General features: G+C 42.1%; 2 protein-coding genes across 2 annotated transcripts in view; one reads left to right on the top strand and one right to left on the bottom strand.

Moving 5' to 3' along the window:
* Nucleotides 1–2,496: 2,496 nt before the first annotated feature.
* On the bottom strand, nucleotides 2,497–9,607 carry LOC124145551 (60S ribosomal protein L5). The gene is made up of 8 exons (XM_046515369.2): nucleotides 9,465–9,607; nucleotides 7,916–7,985; nucleotides 7,416–7,531; nucleotides 6,549–6,683; nucleotides 5,510–5,712; nucleotides 4,364–4,541; nucleotides 3,008–3,096; nucleotides 2,497–2,650 (listed from the first exon to the last, which is right to left on the bottom strand). Exons 1-8 carry the CDS (start codon nucleotides 9,465–9,467, stop codon nucleotides 2,551–2,553), a joined length of 894 nt encoding a protein of 297 aa, XP_046371325.1. The 5' UTR covers nucleotides 9,468–9,607; the 3' UTR covers nucleotides 2,497–2,550.
* Nucleotides 9,608–9,740: 133 nt separating this feature from the next.
* Nucleotides 9,741–19,149, top strand: part of LOC124145552 (coiled-coil domain-containing protein 18-like) — a 64,902-nt gene continuing 55,493 nt past the window's right edge. The window contains exons 1-5 of the mRNA XM_048388896.1: nucleotides 9,741–10,157; nucleotides 12,150–12,363; nucleotides 14,578–14,763; nucleotides 15,723–15,832; nucleotides 17,947–18,075. Of these exons, the coding sequence (XP_048244853.1) occupies nucleotides 10,033–10,157; nucleotides 12,150–12,363; nucleotides 14,578–14,763; nucleotides 15,723–15,832; nucleotides 17,947–18,075 (764 nt within the window). The 5' untranslated portion in view covers nucleotides 9,741–10,032. The remainder of the gene's footprint in view (nucleotides 10,158–12,149; nucleotides 12,364–14,577; nucleotides 14,764–15,722; nucleotides 15,833–17,946; nucleotides 18,076–19,149) is intronic.

Below are 19,149 nucleotides of genomic sequence, written 5' to 3'. Positions count from 1 at the left end.
TTGTAGAGGATGCCATTGTACGTTTTGCCATAAATGACTCGGCCTTGAGAAGCCTGGCTTGTATCATGTATTTTGGTACGGATACTCATCCATGTCTGGAGGTGATGGACACACAGAATTCCCTGGCAACAGCTGACTGCGATTCTCTTGCTTCAACATTGTTTTAAGTATCCTTTGGCGAGTGGATGCATGGCTTTGCAGTTGACCATTTCCAAACTGTTTTCATAACAGATTTAAGTGAGACAGAAGTAGCCAGGAAGCAGTAAGGGAGATAATCATGATTGACATCCATAACAAGGTCTGACCATCAATGGGCAAAGCTATGCTACAGATCCAAGTCGGTTATGAGAAGCAATCACAGGGATAAATGCCAATCTCATTAAAATCAGATCTTAGTTTTCACTACCGCTAAACAAAGATCTGAGGACATCCCATTACGGGTCATGTCAGAACGACCTTTTGCGAACATTGACAAACCAATGAAATGACTGACATTAGCCAATCAGAAGGCAGCTTTCTCGAGCTATAGGGCACTAGTTACAAACTGGCGACTTTGCTTCGAAACATATTTTGACGAATTCTTGATTACAAAAGTTAAAACTAACCAAAACAACATTCTGGAATGGCTGATAGATGGCCTAGATTGTATGGATATTATCATAAAACCTGTAACTGTCGTTCGGAATACCTTTTGTTAAATATTTTGAGGTTGCATGATTAGAAATCACATTCCGACTGTCACTTTCATGATCTGGTAAGCGACGGTCTGATTGGTTGGATGAAAGGTCGTTCTGACATGACCTGTAATGGGATGTCCTCAGATCTTTTGCTTAGTGGTAGTGAGAACTAAGATCTGATTTTAATACGATAGGGACAAATGCCTAACAAAGTTCACTTCAGGATAATGACCAATCCACATGTCCAAGTTTCTGTGGCTTTGAAAATCTGTCTTGTATATTATCTATCCCTAAGTAAGGACATTGTGACTACCACCATCAAAGCCCAACACTACCTTGGAACAAGGTCCTGTGCCTATAGCTACCTCTATAACAAAGTTATAAGCACTTGAAGTTTGGGAAACATGCTCAATGCAATACAACTTTGAAACAATGTCCTATGCCACTAGATACCTGAATAACCATTTTATATGCACGAATGGCATTATGACCTTGACCTCAATCTCGGTTATGAACTGCCAAGAAATCATTCTCAAGATAGTGTGACCTTGACCTTCGACATCCCCAATCACATGAAAAGACACAAATCCAAAACTGTGTTACAAATATGAAGTCTCCATACCATTCTAACAATACTTTCACAATGCAATCATTTGTCATTTCATGACTGAATGGCCTTCAAAACGACCTTGACAGAACCATGAGGTAATTGTAGGAAAATTTGTCTTAAATTGATCCGAAATTCTATCATTACAGTACATTGCTGCAGTCACCCAAAAGTGCTACTGACACCTGCCTTGGACGTTGCGTATACAAAATTTTGTCGATTCCAACCATAAATACTAAGCTACCTTGCACAAACCTTTCTTCATGCTTTGCTTGCCACTAGTGACTATGACCTTCAATGGCACCCAACATATGCGAGAACCTAACTTCACATACAACCTTAATATGGATAACAACTTGATACCGATTTATTGCATATAGGAACATTTAAATCTAGATTCTTACACTGTTATCAATAGACGGAGCAAGCACGTTACAGGGTGCTGCTGAATGATTTGTTAATGTTTATTCTGAAAGAGGCCAAAATCAGTTTGACCTGCATTTGGAACATTTCTTCTCAAACCATGTATGAATCTTTGTGAAATCCAGACACTTTTGGGTTTATTAAAACATGCACTAAGATCGGACATTGAAATCATAAGAATATTTCTCTGCTATTTTCAGTGTGGCTTGAAAACATGTTATAGGTTGTCATTTTGACAATTGACAAATGTATCAAGGTGAAAATTTACTATATGTACTTATTGTGTATTTTGCATATTATATAAAACTTTAAGATCTACAAAGAGATTTCTGAAATATCAACGTAGGCTGGAGCCTTGACAATTAGTAGGCCATACCATATGAAGTGGTGTGTTGGAGGAGGGGCTGGACAGGTATCTCATGTATCCATGTGTTATAGTGAAGAAGACATACTGTAACTCCATGCTTACATAACAACCCACTAATGTTCACCTTTCTTTCTGACCATGCATGTATTGCTTCTGATGTTTCAATAAAAATAAAGCTTCTGTCAACTTCAGAGTATGCATGAACAGATTGTTTTATACGTGTATCTGAATACTATTTGCCAGGGCTCCAATAAAACAATTCCAAAGCGGACATTTTGTACTCAGCTTTTGAGACATGCAGTGGGTAACTCAGGTAGTGTCAGGTAATAGCGGGTCTGGTACCGGGGGTAGTAAATTTGGACTCGTCTAAGTCATGTGTTGCCATGATTCCAATGTAGTAAAAATAAACTTCAAACACCAAATGATTAGACATCAATTCTTTAATGTCTCTGCAGAGTTCATTTCGCGTACAGACTTTAATTATCAGCCTCTGCTTCCAGCTTCTTGATGAAAGCTGCCTTCTTTTGCTTGACACGGGCCTTGCGCTGAGCCAGAGTGACCTTCGCCTTGGTCCACCTGCAAGACAGAATGGCAAGTCAAGACTGGGAAAGAGGCAAGCATGGGTTTATGAAGACCTATTCTACCCAGATCTTCAGGGTGTTGTTAAATGCTTCAATACTGATTGGACCAGTGATGATACCCATGGACAAATTATACACAAATTTTGTATTGTTATCAAAGTGGTATGATTGTTATAAGGAAGACATTACAGAGAAACTATAGGTTTGCTCCCAGAATATTCAGATCTAGGGACCTATAAACATCAATATGGGTGTCTTCTCACTAACCCCCTGACGCATATGCTTAAATTCTGACAGTTTATGTATAATATCTCCTTAATTTGAAAAACATCCTTCAAATTTATAAATTTACCTCTTCTTGGTAATCTTCTTCTGTGGCTTCGCCTTCTTGGCAGGGTCTGCCCTAATGGCAGCATGGGCTTTCTTGTACATCGCTTCAATCTAGAACAGCAGAAAACAGATTTAAATTTACAAGACTCACATCACAATTTACCATTGTATTTCTATCTATGAACAGAAAGTGAAAACTGCATCTACCATCTGTTTGAGTTATATATCACCTGCCACTTAAGCAGGGGTAGACACCATCTGTAATATCCAACAGGTCCACAGTTCCTTTCAGACTACTAGCTGATGTAAAAGAGCTAGGTTTGGGTAGAAAACAACTAGCCAAGCTAGATTTTCAATAGTCTCAGACTAACAGACTAGCGGGGTTGTCAAACCCTGCTTCTGTCCACTCGGCATTTGGCAGGGTTGAAATTAAAAGAAGTCTGCTAGTCTGAGACCAGTAAAATTTAAGGACTGGTGACATTTGCTTCTGGACAACCAGTTTTACCATTAGGTAGATAGCAACTCTGTAGCATATCATGAAAAAATATATTAATTTCTAACCTGCTTAGGTTGTCACAATTCAACAAGGACTTCCACCTGACTATATGATGACTATATATCCATGAATCAATATTTTAATTCTGTATCAATTTTCAAAAGGTTACATCACCTTGTCTTGCAATAATTAGGCCAAATAACTGTTAAAGTTAGTGTAACATTACCACCATTACAAAACAAATGCTAATTCACACTAATTAGAAAGTGCAGAACTAAATCACTTTATGTGAGTTGAACACAAAGGCGGAACAGTTTGATAAATCAAGTTCCTTAGATAAGCCATGGGTTCGAGTCCTTTCATCTTTTTGACAGCAGCAGCCAATAACTGAAGGGAGATAACTGTTGTTTAATGCTGCACTCTGCAATATTCAAGCTATATGACCACAGCCTGTAAATAACCGAGTCCGGACCAAAAAATCCCCTGATTGATATTGTGAGCAACAATCCATGCTGTCTGGGCATTACGACACTTAATGTGTTTGTCGTTTAACGCTGCACTCAGCAAAAGTCCAGCTATTTGACAACAGTCTGTAAATAATCGTGTCTGGATCAGACAATCCAGTGATTTACATCATTAGCATCGATCCACGCAATGGGGATACAATGACATGCATCAACCAAGTCAGCGAGCCTGACCACCTGATTCCGTCAGTCGACTCTTACGACAAGCACAGTCGCCTTTTACGGCAAGCATGGGTTGCGGAAGACCCCGGATCTTCACAGGTCCTATAACCCTTATTTAGAAAAAGCCTATGGTATCAGATGGCCCATTAATCAGAATGAACCTTCACAATCAGCCCCTTATTTAGACTGAACCTACGGTATCAGCTGTAACTCCCTCCTTGATGAAGCGAGAGAACTGTTTCCGGAAGAGGTCTTCATCTTCCTCCTTAAGGTGTTTCATGTAGCCTGCCACGTGCAGACCCAAGATGTGATTGCGATGAATGTCGGCCTTGAATTCGCTGCTCTCAGAGTCAAAGCCTGGGAACCTCTTCATGCTAAACAAACAAGAGGATACCTTTGTCATATCAATGAGGTGGGGTGAAATTGGGTTTAATGGCGCATTCCAGGATTATTGCACTCATAGCAACATGCATGTTTGTGTGTCTGCTGGTACTAGTCCTGACCAATGCCGGTTTAATAGTGCTTGCCCACTGAGGTACCATGCTGCAGTTAAACACTGCAGATACCCCACTCAGACAATACTGACTGCGAGCGGACCAGTCCTTGTTTATCCCCTTAAAGCTGAGCACCAGACAGGATAAGAACATCTTTAGAAAGAATTCATGTGGATTATTCACCCTTCGTTAATTTGTGAGCGAATGTCATCTGTGTGCTCAGACTTTTGCACTGAAATCTTAAGTGTTTGATTGTATTTCTGTTCTGGGTTGATTGTATTTCTGTTCTGGATTGAGGGGATGTAATTTATGGGGTTTTTTAAAAAAAAACTGAAATCTAGCAGAGGGTCTGGGGTACTACATGATTTACGTATATATATATATATATTGTACTGGCATGTTTAACAAAAGTGACCGTTGAGGTAACAAAACTCACTGAAATGCTGTAGTCAGCTGTATATTTGTTTGTTGTTTAACACCACAATTGGGATACAATGACATTCATCAACCGAGTCAGCAAGCCTGACCCCCCCTGACCTCGTCGGTCGCCTATTATGACAAGCATGGGTTGCTGAAGACCTATTCTAACCCGAAACTTCACGGGTCCCTGCTGTATCTAGCAAGATCACAGAGGCCAGACTAACCAGTGACTGAAACAGCCAAATCTTTAGACACACGGACACACTTACAGTCAACTCAACCAGTCTCATCTGATCCTCATTAGTTAACACCAAGCATGAGATACTGGAGGATCTATTCTTACCCACTGGGTGATTCAATTATCCCCTACTCATGGCCTTTCATTCCGGAATTGAAAAAGTTCCATATCCTTTTGTCAGCTTTCTCACCTGTGGGGAATGTCGATGCCACCATCAACGGCTCCCTTCAAAGCTCCAAACACCCTTGCACCAGTGGTGGTACGAACTAGACCAATGTCCAGGTAAGCACGGAAAGCGCCTGGTTTGCCATCCTCATCTTCAACGTAGTATTCTTCACCATTTGCCTCCTCAACTCCAGTGTAGATGGAATCAAGTTTCAACTTTTGAAGCAGCTGTACGGTTCAAGAAATGAGAAGGTAATAGTCATTGGTCATAAAGAAATCCGAGATTGTAAATGTAGATTTTAAAAATGTAAATATGAAATCTTCAACTAAATTTGAATACTTGCAACGAAAAACTACAGGGAGTACCAACGGAAAGTAACATTTTGCAAACGTACAATGACTGTCAAGATTCACTCTTAGGTTCCGTTCAATGACATTACGTCAGCTTGTGTTTTAATCTATAGAGTGTAGTTATGCTTCAAGTAAAGCGATGAGTGAGTGAGATGGGTTAGGTTTAAAAAAATGCGGGCGGGCGGGCGGTGTTTTTGTGTGCTGCTTGTTCAAACAAGTATGTTACCAAATAAACAGTTGTGTACCATCAACCTGGGAAAGGGCCTCCCTACTTAAACAAGCATACAAACTCCTATTGGTGCCATTACTATAACACAAGATGCACAGTAAAGCAGTGCACATGTAAAGGGAAGTAACTGTGTGCCATATTGGATCACATTGTGGTTAAGTATGAGGATTTTTTCATTTTTTAGAAAATGGAAAAAAAATGAAACATGCGGCGGACTTTATGGTGGTGCCTGTGAACCAAGACTACTTTTTAGCCTTAAGTGCCGCTTTAAACAGTATTCCAGTTATATAAAGGCATGTCAGTTAAACGCTCGAAGTGATGCAGGTCTCAGACGTTAACCACTTTGGTGAAACCCACAAGCATGTATAGGGTGCTGACAAACCTAGAAATAAAATCTGAACAAAAGCATTGATTGTTGAATATAGAGCGTGGACTGAAGAAAGTGTGAGTGAGTATCAAGGAAGTTAGGTCTCAGTGTACTTACCCTCCTGGCCAGGAGGAGTCCAGTGCAGTATGCAGCCGCATAGTTCGTCAGCCCTACCTTGACGCCGTATCTAGGTAACTCATGGGAATATGCAGCCGCAATGATAATGTCACCTTCGATCCGAGCGTACGCTATCTGAAAGAGGAGCGAACGCTTTAAGTTATGCGGAGACAAATGTAGACCTAAAAAGGCACTTTTCACGTTTATAAGTAAGTTGTTTAATACCAAACTCAGAAATATTTCAGCCACATAACAACATGTAAACAATCAAGCCTGGACCAGACAATCCAGCAAATTGGTATGTGCAACGATCAACACTGTCGGGGTATGGTGACAATCAAGAAGTCACCAATACTGAATCAATTAAGTCTTTTACAACCAGCATATGTTGATAGTAGGGCTGGGGCGATACACCAACTGCGATCCAACATATATCATGATACTTGTTTGTACCCTTATCTGTGATGCATAAGCCATCTTTCTCAGAGACAGCACAGCAAAATACCTGGCACACTGACGATTTACAGTTGGCAGTCTCAAGCATGGCACATGAAATGATGAATGAAAATAGTGCAACTGTGATTGATACTTGTTTTAAGAAGTAAAACATTGTGATCCACCGATGCATCATCCATCCCACCACTAGTTGATAGGGACCTCTTCTATTGTAACCTGGTAGCCCCACTGGGGCACTATTTTCAGAAAAGGTAGTCACTTGGATTCGACAGCACTTTTAGCAATATTCTGGCAACATCACAGCTATTGGACACCAGAAGCGGGCTTCACCTTACCATGTCTGGAATCGAACCTGGTTCTTCAGCATGACAACACAACCTTAAGGCATGACGACTCGGATCAAAGACCCACCTGACAAATGATGTCCTTGTTGGTGAAACGGACAATCAGTCGATACTTCGGGGTATTGTACTTGTTTTTCTCTTGGAAGATCAAGCGTTTGCGAGCAAAGTAATCGGTACGTCCCTCTGGAAAAGTACAATTGAGAAGTGTTTAAATAGGAATAACAGTCAATTCTTGATAATGAGCAGGTTCAGATTGAACTTTGAAAAACAGCAATATTTCATTTGATCCCATGCAATTTTTCTTGGAAAATTTCTGCACTCCACTTACACTGTGATTTTATACACTAGTCCAAAGCCAAAGTCTCAGAAAATACATTCTGGTCCAGTAATATCAGCTTATTCTAGTCCATATACTAAGACACAAAAATTATAGAAAATAATGCCAAAATACATGTTTTGGGCAAGTACACTCAAAGGTTGTTGGAACAGACCGCATTTAGATATCTTTGTAGCAATAATCTGTGTCTACAAAGAATAACCAACAAGAAACATCTGACAATAGCTTACCTCTCCTCCTTCGGAATTTCACTTGAAATCTCTTGAAGTATGCCTTGTTTTTAACAACTTTTACGAACCCCTGCAAAAAGAAAATAATTTAGCCTTTTTCTAGCATGACAAAGACATCAAATGGCAAACATACTCATTTAAAAGACTGTGGTGATGCAAGATAAATATTTTAGACTTTAAGAGGGATGGTGCCTCTAATCGTACCGTATTCGACATAATCAGGGCACATGGCTCTCTCAAAATTAGAAGTAGGGAGCTCTTATTAGAATATTATTTTGGTGAAAAAAAAAGAGTTGAAAGATGAATTTCGTTGTTTATGCCGACAGCCTGAAATGTTTATTATATATACAACAGAAATATCTTTCCAAAATTTAATTGCCCATAATTAAGGGTGCATATAACACACAAGTGCATATTATACGCAAATAAATAAGTCTTGTGTACATTGATCAATCGGAAGGGGTACTAATTGGGATTGTTCACTGACCAATATGTTAGCAAATATCGCCGTGGGCGCTTATTAGAGTGGGGCGCTTATTACGTCGAATATGGTATTCACCCAAACTTTGATTTGGTTTATCCTAACCCTTACTTCAATTTTTGTGGACATATGAACATTTTTTGCTGACAATCATCATCAGGGCAAATAGAGACACAATCAGCCAAAGCATTGCACCTGGCCACCCGATCTATTTGAGATCCAGGGTTAGAAACTAACAGTTTTTTTCCCACTAGTCCTTATGATGTTAACATACAGCAAAACCCTTAAAATGGGCAATTTCTACTAGTCCTTAGGATACCTTTACTATTGGGCAGTTTTGCAAGGACAACAGGACTAGTGCCAATTTCTAACGCTGAGATCCCTTTTAAGACCAGACAATATGAGCCAGGTCCCAAAAGGATCTGAGAAAACAGGCTTGGTAAAGACCTAGAGATAACTTAATATCCTGAATAAAACGCACTGGAAAATAGCTTACTAAACATTTATACTGAAAAGAAAAACATCTTGATGCAGTGCCACAACTCTTGGTAGTCTTACACTACACCGGTACTTCCTATTGTTTTCTTGAAAGCTCGGTTTTCGTTTGATGTATCCTGCAATAGCTTAACAATATCTGTGCATCCCAAGTCTTGAACTGCCACGACATTAGAGCATGTCTTGGTATGTATCTAATCATGAGGTTACCTATTATTAAAGCCTGCTATCCATAACTATGCGAAGGCTTTTCGATGCGTAAGAATTCAATGTGAACTTGCTCCGGTGTTTACATTGATGATCTCCGAAGCATTTTATTCGAACATGTGGGCCCTCATTCATGATTGCTATGCTCGATAATGCGGTGGTGTCACATTGTGATAGTCTAATCTCTTCTGGATGAACTCAGACATACTGACGGCCATGCTTCTATTACAACGTCGTCAGGACACTGAATTTTCAATCCAGCAAAATCATATTTATTTGGGGTCATCAGGTTAAATTTACCACAATCGAACAGAATTTTATTGTTGGTATACCCTCAGATACATTTGTATTTGAAATTGGGCTCACCATGATAGAGATATTCGAAGTTAAAACTTCGTCACTCCGATAGCTTCGGTTGGGGGCTGAAGTTACGGTAGAAAAGGAAGTTACATGGCTGCCATGCGCATAGGTGTCCGTCAGCGGAAGTGAGAAAATGCGAGATACTAAATTTGTTCTTAAAAATTCCGATGGTTAATTTGTATTACTTTATTGGGAATATTACCTTTGTTTCTACATCCCACAAGTGAAAATGAAAGGAGTTTTATACAAAATATTCAAAACAACCTTGACATTGGCCTTGACATTGGTTCTGTCATGGCGAACCAATAACAAACCAGCGCGGTTTCGTGTTGATTCTGCAGTTGTCGTACATGCTGGATGAGGCGAACTGAAGAATTATACGATTTTACGAAAAGAAAAACTTCAAAATAATAAATAAAGATAAAACAGTTTTATCATGTTCTGAACTTCCGCGGAAAGTATTTTCAGACAAATCTCGTATCCTTGCAACAAAATTCAAAATCAAGTTGGAGCATGTTAGTTTTTTGAAGTAAAGTGACAGATTGCAATCTTCAATACGAAACGGAAAAAGAACATGGCTGATGCTGCGGCATCCTTAACTTTAATGAAAAATGTTCAGGATTTACGACAGAGACTAGTTGACACTGAGAAAACGTTGAAGAAAATAACGAAACTTGAATCAGAAGTTGGTCCTAACCAGTGAGTAACATTGTACTCAGTATAACAGTCGAATAACGCTTTATTTAATCTTAAGTATAGTATACCATATGCATATATCATTTATGAAATGAATTAATTTTTTTATGGCTGCTGTAATCTCACAGGCTGCTAATTAACTTTTTGACTTAGCGTAAGATGACACCGAGGGTCTTTCTTTCTTCATTTGTGTAATGTAAGATGTGTTGAATAGTCAATTCATTTTCATTGTGAATGAGGTCCACACATAAAATTTGTCTCATCCATGCTTAAAAAATGGTACAGCCCTGCAGTCTTATAATGCATGATAGAACTACAGTTTGCTTGTTGTAACGTAGACAAATGTCGCTATTGTGAACTAATGTAACAAACACTTACGGCAGCACAAGAACAGATGAAATATGCTCATAAGATGTCACCTGGGTCCAATTCCACCTAGCGATCCGAAGCGGTCAGGTAGCCAAGTGGTTAAAGCGTTTGCTCGTCATGCCGAGGACCAGGTTCGATTTCGCGACATGGGTACAATGTGTGAAGCCCATTTCTGGTGTCCCCTACTGTGATAATGCTGGAATATTGCTAAAAGAGGCATAAAACCATACTCACTCACACACTCACTCACAAAGTGATCTTGGCAGTAAGATTGTCGTAAGTCTGTGTTGAAGTATTGGAGTTATGATCGCCTTGGCGCTAAGATCGCTTTGTTGAACCGCTGCCGCTAAACAAAGATCTGAGGACATCCCATTATGGGTCACATCAGAACGACCTTTCACAAACTTTGACCAACCACTGAAATGACTAACAAGAAGTAGACATCAGCTAATTAGAAAGCAGCTTTTTCAAGCTTCACGGCACTCGTTTCAACCTGGCGACTACCATTTCAGACTACGCTTGAAAAATATGTTGACACAGTTCTCGAATAAAATTTTGAAAAATGAACAAACAAACATTCCAGAATGTCTGATATATTGCTGAGATTGTATGGCAGTGCTTTCCACGCACTGTGCAACACCTCCTCCGTTCAAATGTTTATCCCACGGAAGCGAGAGATAGACGATAATCTTGAGGGAATCAGTAGTTCTGTCGTTTGGAATGCCCAGTGTTAACGTTTTTGAGGTTGCATGACTAGAAAACACATTCCGACTGTCACTTTCACAATCTGGTAAGGGACGCTTTGATTGGTCGGATGATACCGGTAGGTCGTTCTGACGTGACCCTAATGGGATGTCCTCAGATCTTTGTTTAGCGATCGAGAACTAAGATCTGATTTTAATGAGATTGTTTAAAACCAGGATACCAAATCAAATAAAGTTGTTTTTAAAACAAATAAATTGAAAAAAATATTTTTCTGTGAGTCGAATTAGCCTACTAATACTGTTGTTACAATTATTGTAGTAGTTAGTAATAGTAGCATCTAGTACATAGTACATATTATCCAGATTTTTACAAGCAGTTTTCATCTTCTCGCTCACTATTTATTCTCTGAGAAGTTCAAAACGTCCCATTATTATTTCTGTTTGTGTAATGGGACTTGTTAATTAACATGTGTAAGTGCATTAAGGTACATCATGTACAAGCATGCCAAAGGTGTATCACTTGTATGTACAGGTCAGTTAGATTGGTGTACAGGGTCAGCAATATGAATTCACATCGTAAAATAACAAGACAAGTTTTTGTTTCAAAGGCCACTGTCCAAATACAATATATGTAAAAAACTTGTAGAGAGCACATACTATTACGTTATGACGAACTCAAAGGGACCACTAGTTTTAGTTTGTAATAACCATAGTTTGTTATAAGCATATTTACAGCGTATATGCAACAAATGGCAGGGACTAAAAATAAGTTTGTTATATCGGCCAGTTCATTACAAGCGTGTTCGTTATAAATGTAGTTTACTGTACTTGGAGTCATTTTCATAATCTGTCAAATATATAGGATTCTTTCATCAAGAAAACATTTGTTAATAGTTTGACATTTTCACTAAATGATTGACAGGGAAAGGACTGATGACCGCCGGTCAGCTGGGCAGGGGATGTATTCTGGAGGACAGTATGTGTCGTCACTCTCCTACGACTACCAGGGACGAAGAGACAGCAATGATGACTTCGTGGATCGGGAAAGCATACGTTCAGGGCTCAGCACGTTGCCTGATTCCTACACAGGATTCCTCAGTCGTCAGTTCCCATCAAGTACACCAAACAGACCACAGGTATTGTACCACACCATTTACATCCCCTGTAGGGCTGGGACGTGTCCAAACTTACTACCCGGGTACCTACCCCTCTATTACCCAACCCTACCTGGGTACCCACCCCTCTATTACCTGACTCTACCTGGGTACCCACCCCTCTATTACCCAACCCTACCCGGGTACCCACCCCTCTATTACCCGACCCTACCCAGGTACCCACCCCTCTATTACCCGACTCTACCCGGGTACCTACCCCTCTATTACCCAACCCTACCTGGGTACCCACCCCTCTATTACCTGACTCTACCTGGGTACCCACCCCTCTATTACCCGACCCTACCCAAGTACCCACCCCTCTATTACCCGACTCTACCCGGGTACCCACGCCTCTATTACCCAACCCTACCCGGGTACCTACCCCTCTATTACCTGACTCTACCCGGGTACCCACCCCTCTATTACCCAACCCTACCTGGGTACCCACCCCTCTATTACCCAACCCTACCCGGGTACCCACCCCTCTATTACCCGACCCTACCCAGGTACCCACCCCTCTATTACCCAACCCTACCCAGGTACCCACCCCTCTATTACCCGACCCTACCTGGGTACCTACCCCTCTATTACCCGACCCTACCCAGGTACCCACCCCTCTATTATCCGACCCTACCCAGGTACCCACCCCTCTATTACCCGACCCTACCTGGGTACCCACCCCTCTATTACCCAACCCTACCCGGGTACCCACCCCTCTATTACCCGACCCTACCCGGGTACCCACCCTTCTATTACCCGACCCTACACAGGTACCCACCCCTCTATTACCCGACCCTACCTGGGTACCCACCCCTCTATTACCTGACCCTACACAGGTACCTACCCCTCTATTATCCGACCCTACCTGGAGACCCGCTATAGGTCTCAAGAGATAGGTACAAAATGTCCGATTGGGAAACGTTTGACTGTACTCCTATCAAAACGTATTTAGATACACATATAAACCGATCTGGTCATGCAAACATGTTAAGTTAGAAGGAATGTGTGCATAGTCAGAAAGTAATGTGAACATTTGTCACTTATAGTGTAACCATAGAGTTCTAGATAATTTTTGCCATTGAACAATATAATTACGTGACTAACTGCGGGTCCGGATAGTCTTACGCATACCCAGGTCCTACTCGGTACCCACCCGACCCAAGTACCCAAGTTACCCATCCCAGCCCTAGCCCCCTGTTGTTACTCCTATGAAGATTGCAGACAGTATGTGACATTCAAGTAATCTACCCCTGCCTCAGCTCTTCCACTGCATAGCTCTGTCATGTTTACAGCCAGTGCCTGTCACAGTCTAGACAGCAGGTCAGTTTTGACCAGATTTTCCAAGGGAGTACAATGTGTTTGTACTGCAAAAGTTCCTCTTTTTCTTGCTAGGCTCCAGATTTGTTTGTTTCTAGTTATGTGATAGTGCCTTGTGTCAAACTCAGCAATGAGCAAGGAACTCCGAAATGTCTGTGACCACGAGTTACTGATCTGCTCAGTTATATTACAAAAGAAGTTTCTTCTTGATGGGGATATTTTCTGTGAATTGCATTGGAGTATTATGCAGTTTAATAACTTCTACTGGTACACTAAATTTTTAGAAACTTCTATATTATTAAATATACAAATATGTTTTACATGAGTTTCTAAAGTCACACATGTGAGTCCTAACACTAGTAATGATTGTCTCTTTAGGGGAACTAATGTCTAACTAAAGAGAGCTAACAGGAACTAATGATGGAGAGCCCTGATGACATCTTTCATTGATCTAAGCTGTCAAAATCACTCTCAGTTTATTCCATGTGAGAATATCCATCCTATTTATGAAGCATATAGGGTTCAGGTAAATATACTAAGAAAAACAAGTATAGGACCACCTAATTCTCTCATATGTTTTACTATAGTTTATCTATCAAGCAAAATTGATTTGTGGAAAAAGTCTCCCTTTTGAGCTTTTGAAAAACAAGTGAAAGGCCAAGACAGAATGGAATGTTAAAAAAGTCTAGAGCCCAATTTCACAAATCTGTCTTTTTGCCGCTGTGGGTGTTGTATGTCAGTGTTTGGAGTCTACAGACAATAACGACAGCATGCATCCTTCAAACAACAACTTGCTTTATAGATTTTAGTAGAAGTCAAAATTTATAGACGACGATGGACAGACAGTGAACAATGTCCCTACTGATTTTATTTTTTCAGACAAAACGCCAACTGTCTGAAGACTATGACTCCGACAACTCGACTTTGGGAATATCGGACGCGCTCAACATGGAGTCGAAGCAGTCAGGTGTCGCCAACACCAGCAGGAAGGTGATGAGGCAGAATCAACGGCTCTTGGCCGAGGTCGAAAAATTAGCATATGAACTTCAAGCAGCAAAAAGCAAGGTAAATCAGTGCTTGAGATTTATGACTAACTCTAGGGCTGGGACGAGTCCTAATTTACTACCCGGGTACCCACATCCCTATTACCCGACCCTACCCGGGTACCCGCTGTTGGTGTCAAGAGATAGGTATAAAATGTCCGATTGGGAATAGTTTGACAGTAGCCCTGGCCGAATGTTTTTAGATACACGTATAAAAATATGTGGTCATGCATACACTGAAGTTGACTGAAGTTTTAGCTTTGTTCAAACATATTAAGTCAGAAGGAATGTGTTCATAGTCATGAAGAAATGCGAACAGTAGAGACTTAAGCTTGTCGTGTAACCATGTAGTTATAATTATAGTGATTTTGGTCATGAAACAATATATCATGTGACTAACCAAGGGTCCGGGTAGTCCTGTGAGTACCTGGATCCTACTCAGTCCCCACCCGACCCGAGTACCCGAGTTACCCATCCAAGCCCTAACTAACACTCCTGGAACCTTGAGGGACCATATGGAAACATATGGGACCTAGTGGGACCACATGTATGTTAGACTGGTTGCAGTCCCTGTGGGGTAGCTGAGTGGTTAAGGTGTTCGTGTGTCATGCCAAAGGTCCAAGTTAGATTTTCCACATGGGTACAATGTGTGAAGCCTGTTCTGGTATTCCCTGCCATCATATTGCTGTAATGATTCTCAAAGCAGCATAAAATTGTACTCAATCAATCACATATGAATTTGTGTATTATATATATTCTTCCTCACTTGTATGTTCCGAAATAGTTGTTTTAATTTAAAGCCAGGTAGAATGAGTGAGTTAAAATTGAAGATCAGGTGTGGGACTTCACTCACTCACTCACTCACTCACTCACTCACTCACTCACTCACTCACTCACTCACTCACTCACTCACTCACTCACTCACTCACTCACTCACCGACCCACCCACCCACCCATCCATCCGTTTTCTTTGTATTGCAGACGCGTGAGTTGTCACGTGAGATGGAGAGTCAGAAAGACATTGTGCCGGAACTGGAGGACAAGATTGTTGGACTTCAGGCTGAAACAGAGGCGCAGGACAAGGCCCTGAGGTAGTGTTTGTCAGGGATGGCTCCTGCACAAATCTGCATCCTCTGTTGAAATGTTTTTCTATGTAAATAAATCAATTGTTATTCTGATGGTGTTCTGCAGATGTGTGAATGAGAGGTTTGAGGTGTGTACAGCTGATGTTGTGTTACAGATGTGTGGATGAGAGGTTTGAGGTGTGTACAGCTGATGTTGTGTTACAGATGTGTGGAGGAGAGGTTTGGGCTGTTTACAGCTGATGTTGTGTTGCAGGTGTGTGGAGGAGAGGTTTGAGGTGTGTACAGCTGATGTTGTGTTGCAGGTGTGTAGAGGAGAGGTTTGAGGTGTGTACAGCTGATGTTGTGTTGCAGGTGTTGTGTACAGCTGATGTTGTGTTGCAGGTGTGTAGAGGAGAGGTTTGAGGTGTGTACAGCTGATGTTGTGTTGCAGGTGTTGTGTACAGCTGATGTTGTGTTGCAGGTGTGTGAATGAGAGGTTTGAGCTGTGTACAGCTGATGTTGTGTTGCAGGTGTGTGGAGGAGAGGTTTGAGCTGTGTACAGCTGATGTTGTTTTGCAGGTGTGTGGAGGAGAGGTTTGAGCTGTGTACAGCTGATGTTGTGTTGCAGGTGTGTGGATGAGAGGTCTGAGGTGTGTACAGCTGATGTTGTGTTGCAGGTGTGTGGAGGAGAGGTCTGAGGTGTGTACAGCTGATGTTGTGTTGCAGGTGTGTGGATGAGAGGTTTGAGGTGTGTACAGCTGATGTTGTGTTGCAGGTGTGTGGAGGAGAGGTTTGAGGTGTGTACAGCTGATGTTGTGTTGCAGGTGTGTGGAGGAGAGGTTTGAGCTGTGTACAGCTGATGTTGTGTTGCAGGTGTGCGGAGGAGAGGTTTGAGCTGTTTCAGCTGATGTTGTGTTGCAGGTGTGTGGAGGAGAGGTTTGAGGTGTGTACAGCTGATGTTGTGTTGCAGGTGTGTTGAGGAGAGGTTTAAGCTGTGTACAGCTGATGTTGTGTTGCAGTCGTGTGGAGGAGAGGTTTGAGGTGTGTACAGCTGATGTTGTGTTGCAGGTGTGTGGAGGAGAGGTTTAAGCTGTGTACAGCTGATGCTGTGTTGCAGGTGTGTGGAGGAGAGGTTTGAGCTGTGTACAGCTGATGTTGTGTTGCAGGTGTGTGGAGGAGAGGTTTGAGGTGTGTACAGCTGATGTTGTGTTGCAGGTGTGTAGAGGAGAGGTTTGAGGTGTGTACAGCTGATGTTGTGTTGCAGGTGTGTGGATGAGAGGTTAAAGCTGTGTACAGCTGATGTTGTGTTGCAGGTGTGTGGAGGAGAGGCTTGAGCTTTGTACAGCTGATGTTGTGTTGCAGGTGTGTTGAGGAGAGGCTTGAGCTTTGTACAGCTGATGTTGTGTTGCAGGTGTGTGGAGGAGAGGTTTGAGCTGTGTACAGCTGATGTTGTGTTGCAGGTGTGTGGAGGAGAGGTTTGAGGTGTGTACAGCTGATGTTGTGTTGCAGTCGTGTGGAGGGGAGGTTTGGGCTGTGTACAGCTGATGTTGTGTTGCAGTCGTGTGGAGGAGAGGTTTGAGGTGTGTACAGCTGACGTGTTGCAGGTGTGTGGAGGAGAGGTTTGGTCTGTTTACAGCTGATGTTATGTTGCAGGTATGTGGAGGAGAGGTTTGGTCTGTTTACAGCTGATGTTGTGTTGCAGGTGTGCGGAGGAGAGGTTTGAGCTGTGTACAGCTGATGTTGTGTTGCAGGTGTGTGGAGGAGAGGTTTGGGCTGTTTACTGCTGATGTTGTTTTGCAGGTGTGTGGAGGAGAAGTTTGGGCTGTGTACAGCTGATGTTGTGTTGCAGGTGTGTGGAGGAGAAGTTTGGGCTGTGTACAGCTGATGTTGTGCAGGTGTGTGGAGGAGAAGTTTTGGGCTGTGTACAGCTGATGTTGTGTTGCAGGTGTGTGGAGGAGAAGTTTGGGCTGTGTACAGCTGATGTTGTGTTGCAGGTGTGTGGAGGAGAGGTTTGGGTTGTTTACAGCTGATGTTGTGTTGCAGGTGTGTGGAAGAGAGGTTTGAGCTGTTTACAGCTGATGTTGTGCTATAGGTGTGTTGAGGAGAGGTTTGAGCTGTGATCATCTGATGTTGTGTTGCAGGTGTGCGGAGGAGAGGTTTGAGGACAGCCAGCGTGAGGCGGCACAGCTGCAGCAGAAGATGTCCCGTTGTCAACAGGAAGTGGAGGACATGAGGACGGAGCTCCGGGAGGAGAGGACGATTCGCAGAAAGTAAGAAATTAATACAAGTATGAGAAGGAGGAGAAACGTAAACTCAGAGGGTAAACCACAATACAATTAGGGAGAGCATAAACAGTTGGGATGAAAGTTCAGACCGAGACTTTTTGATGGGAGAAAACAGAGTGTGTTGTTGCTGTGTGTGCTGTGGTTGTAAACCAGCCTTTTTATCCCCCGCTCAACAAAGTTGGCGGGGGGTATAGAAACGGGCTCCGTCCGTCCGTCCGTCAGTCACGTTTTGTTTCCGGAGCATAACTCATAAACCGTTCAATATTTTTTCATCAAACTTTGCAGGTCTGTCAGATACATGCTGAACTGGTGCCTTTTGCTATTGAGAAATTTTATAAATTTTTATTTTTTACGTTTCCATGGCAACAAGATGGACTTAGGTTCCAAACTCATCTTTTTTTTACAATTTCCATGACAAGTTCCACCTCGGTTAAAAAAGGTTAGGGTTTGTTTAGATTCAACTATGTCATAAATTCTGCAACAGGGGCGGGGGATATAGAGCGGCAAACTCTTGTTATTGCTGGATCACCTAACTCCTTTTTTATGAAGAAGAGATACAAAACCCACAAGGTTGGCCTGATTTGTTGTAATCCATACTGTCTGCTGTGTGGAGCTGCAGCCCTTATCCCTGCCAGAATATGGATGTAAATATCTGATTTGCTTCCATTATGATCGCTATATATAAGTTCAAACTCCACCTCACCTCACCTAACCTCACCCCACCCCACCTCACTTTACCTCACTTCACCTCACCTCACCTAACCCCACCTCACCTAACCTCACCCCACCGCACCCCACCCCACCCCACCCAACATCACTTTACCTCATTTCACCTCACCTAACCCCACCTCACCTCATCCCACCTCACCCAACCTCACCTCACCTAACTTTACCTCATTTCACCTCACCTCACCCCACCTCACCTTACCTCACCCCACCACACTTTACCTCACTTCACCTCACCTCACTTTACCTCATACCACCTCACCTAACCTCACCCTACCCCACCCAACCTCACCTTACCTCACCCCACCACACTTTACCTCACTTCACCTCACC

This window comes from Haliotis rufescens, unplaced genomic scaffold, assembly GCF_023055435.1.
Source record: "Haliotis rufescens isolate VD_foot unplaced genomic scaffold, xgHalRufe1.0.p SCAF_8, whole genome shotgun sequence".
NCBI lineage: Eukaryota > Metazoa > Mollusca > Gastropoda > Lepetellida > Haliotidae > Haliotis > Haliotis rufescens.
The sequence above is the reverse complement of the archived record's forward strand: the minus strand, read 5'-3'. Positions and strand labels throughout refer to the sequence as shown.

What these genes read in the sequence shown, in the direction of transcription:
- LOC124145551 (XM_046515369.2), bottom strand. An exon ending in ACAAGGACATCATTTGTCAG is followed by an intron (nt 6,684 to 7,415) that starts GTGGGTCTTTGA and finishes CTCCTCTTTCAG; the next exon opens with ATAGCGTACGCTCGGATCGA. An exon ending in AGGGAGTTACAGCTGATACC is followed by an intron (nt 3,097 to 4,363) that starts GTAGGTTCAGTC and finishes CTGCTGTTCTAG; the next exon opens with ATTGAAGCGATGTACAAGAA.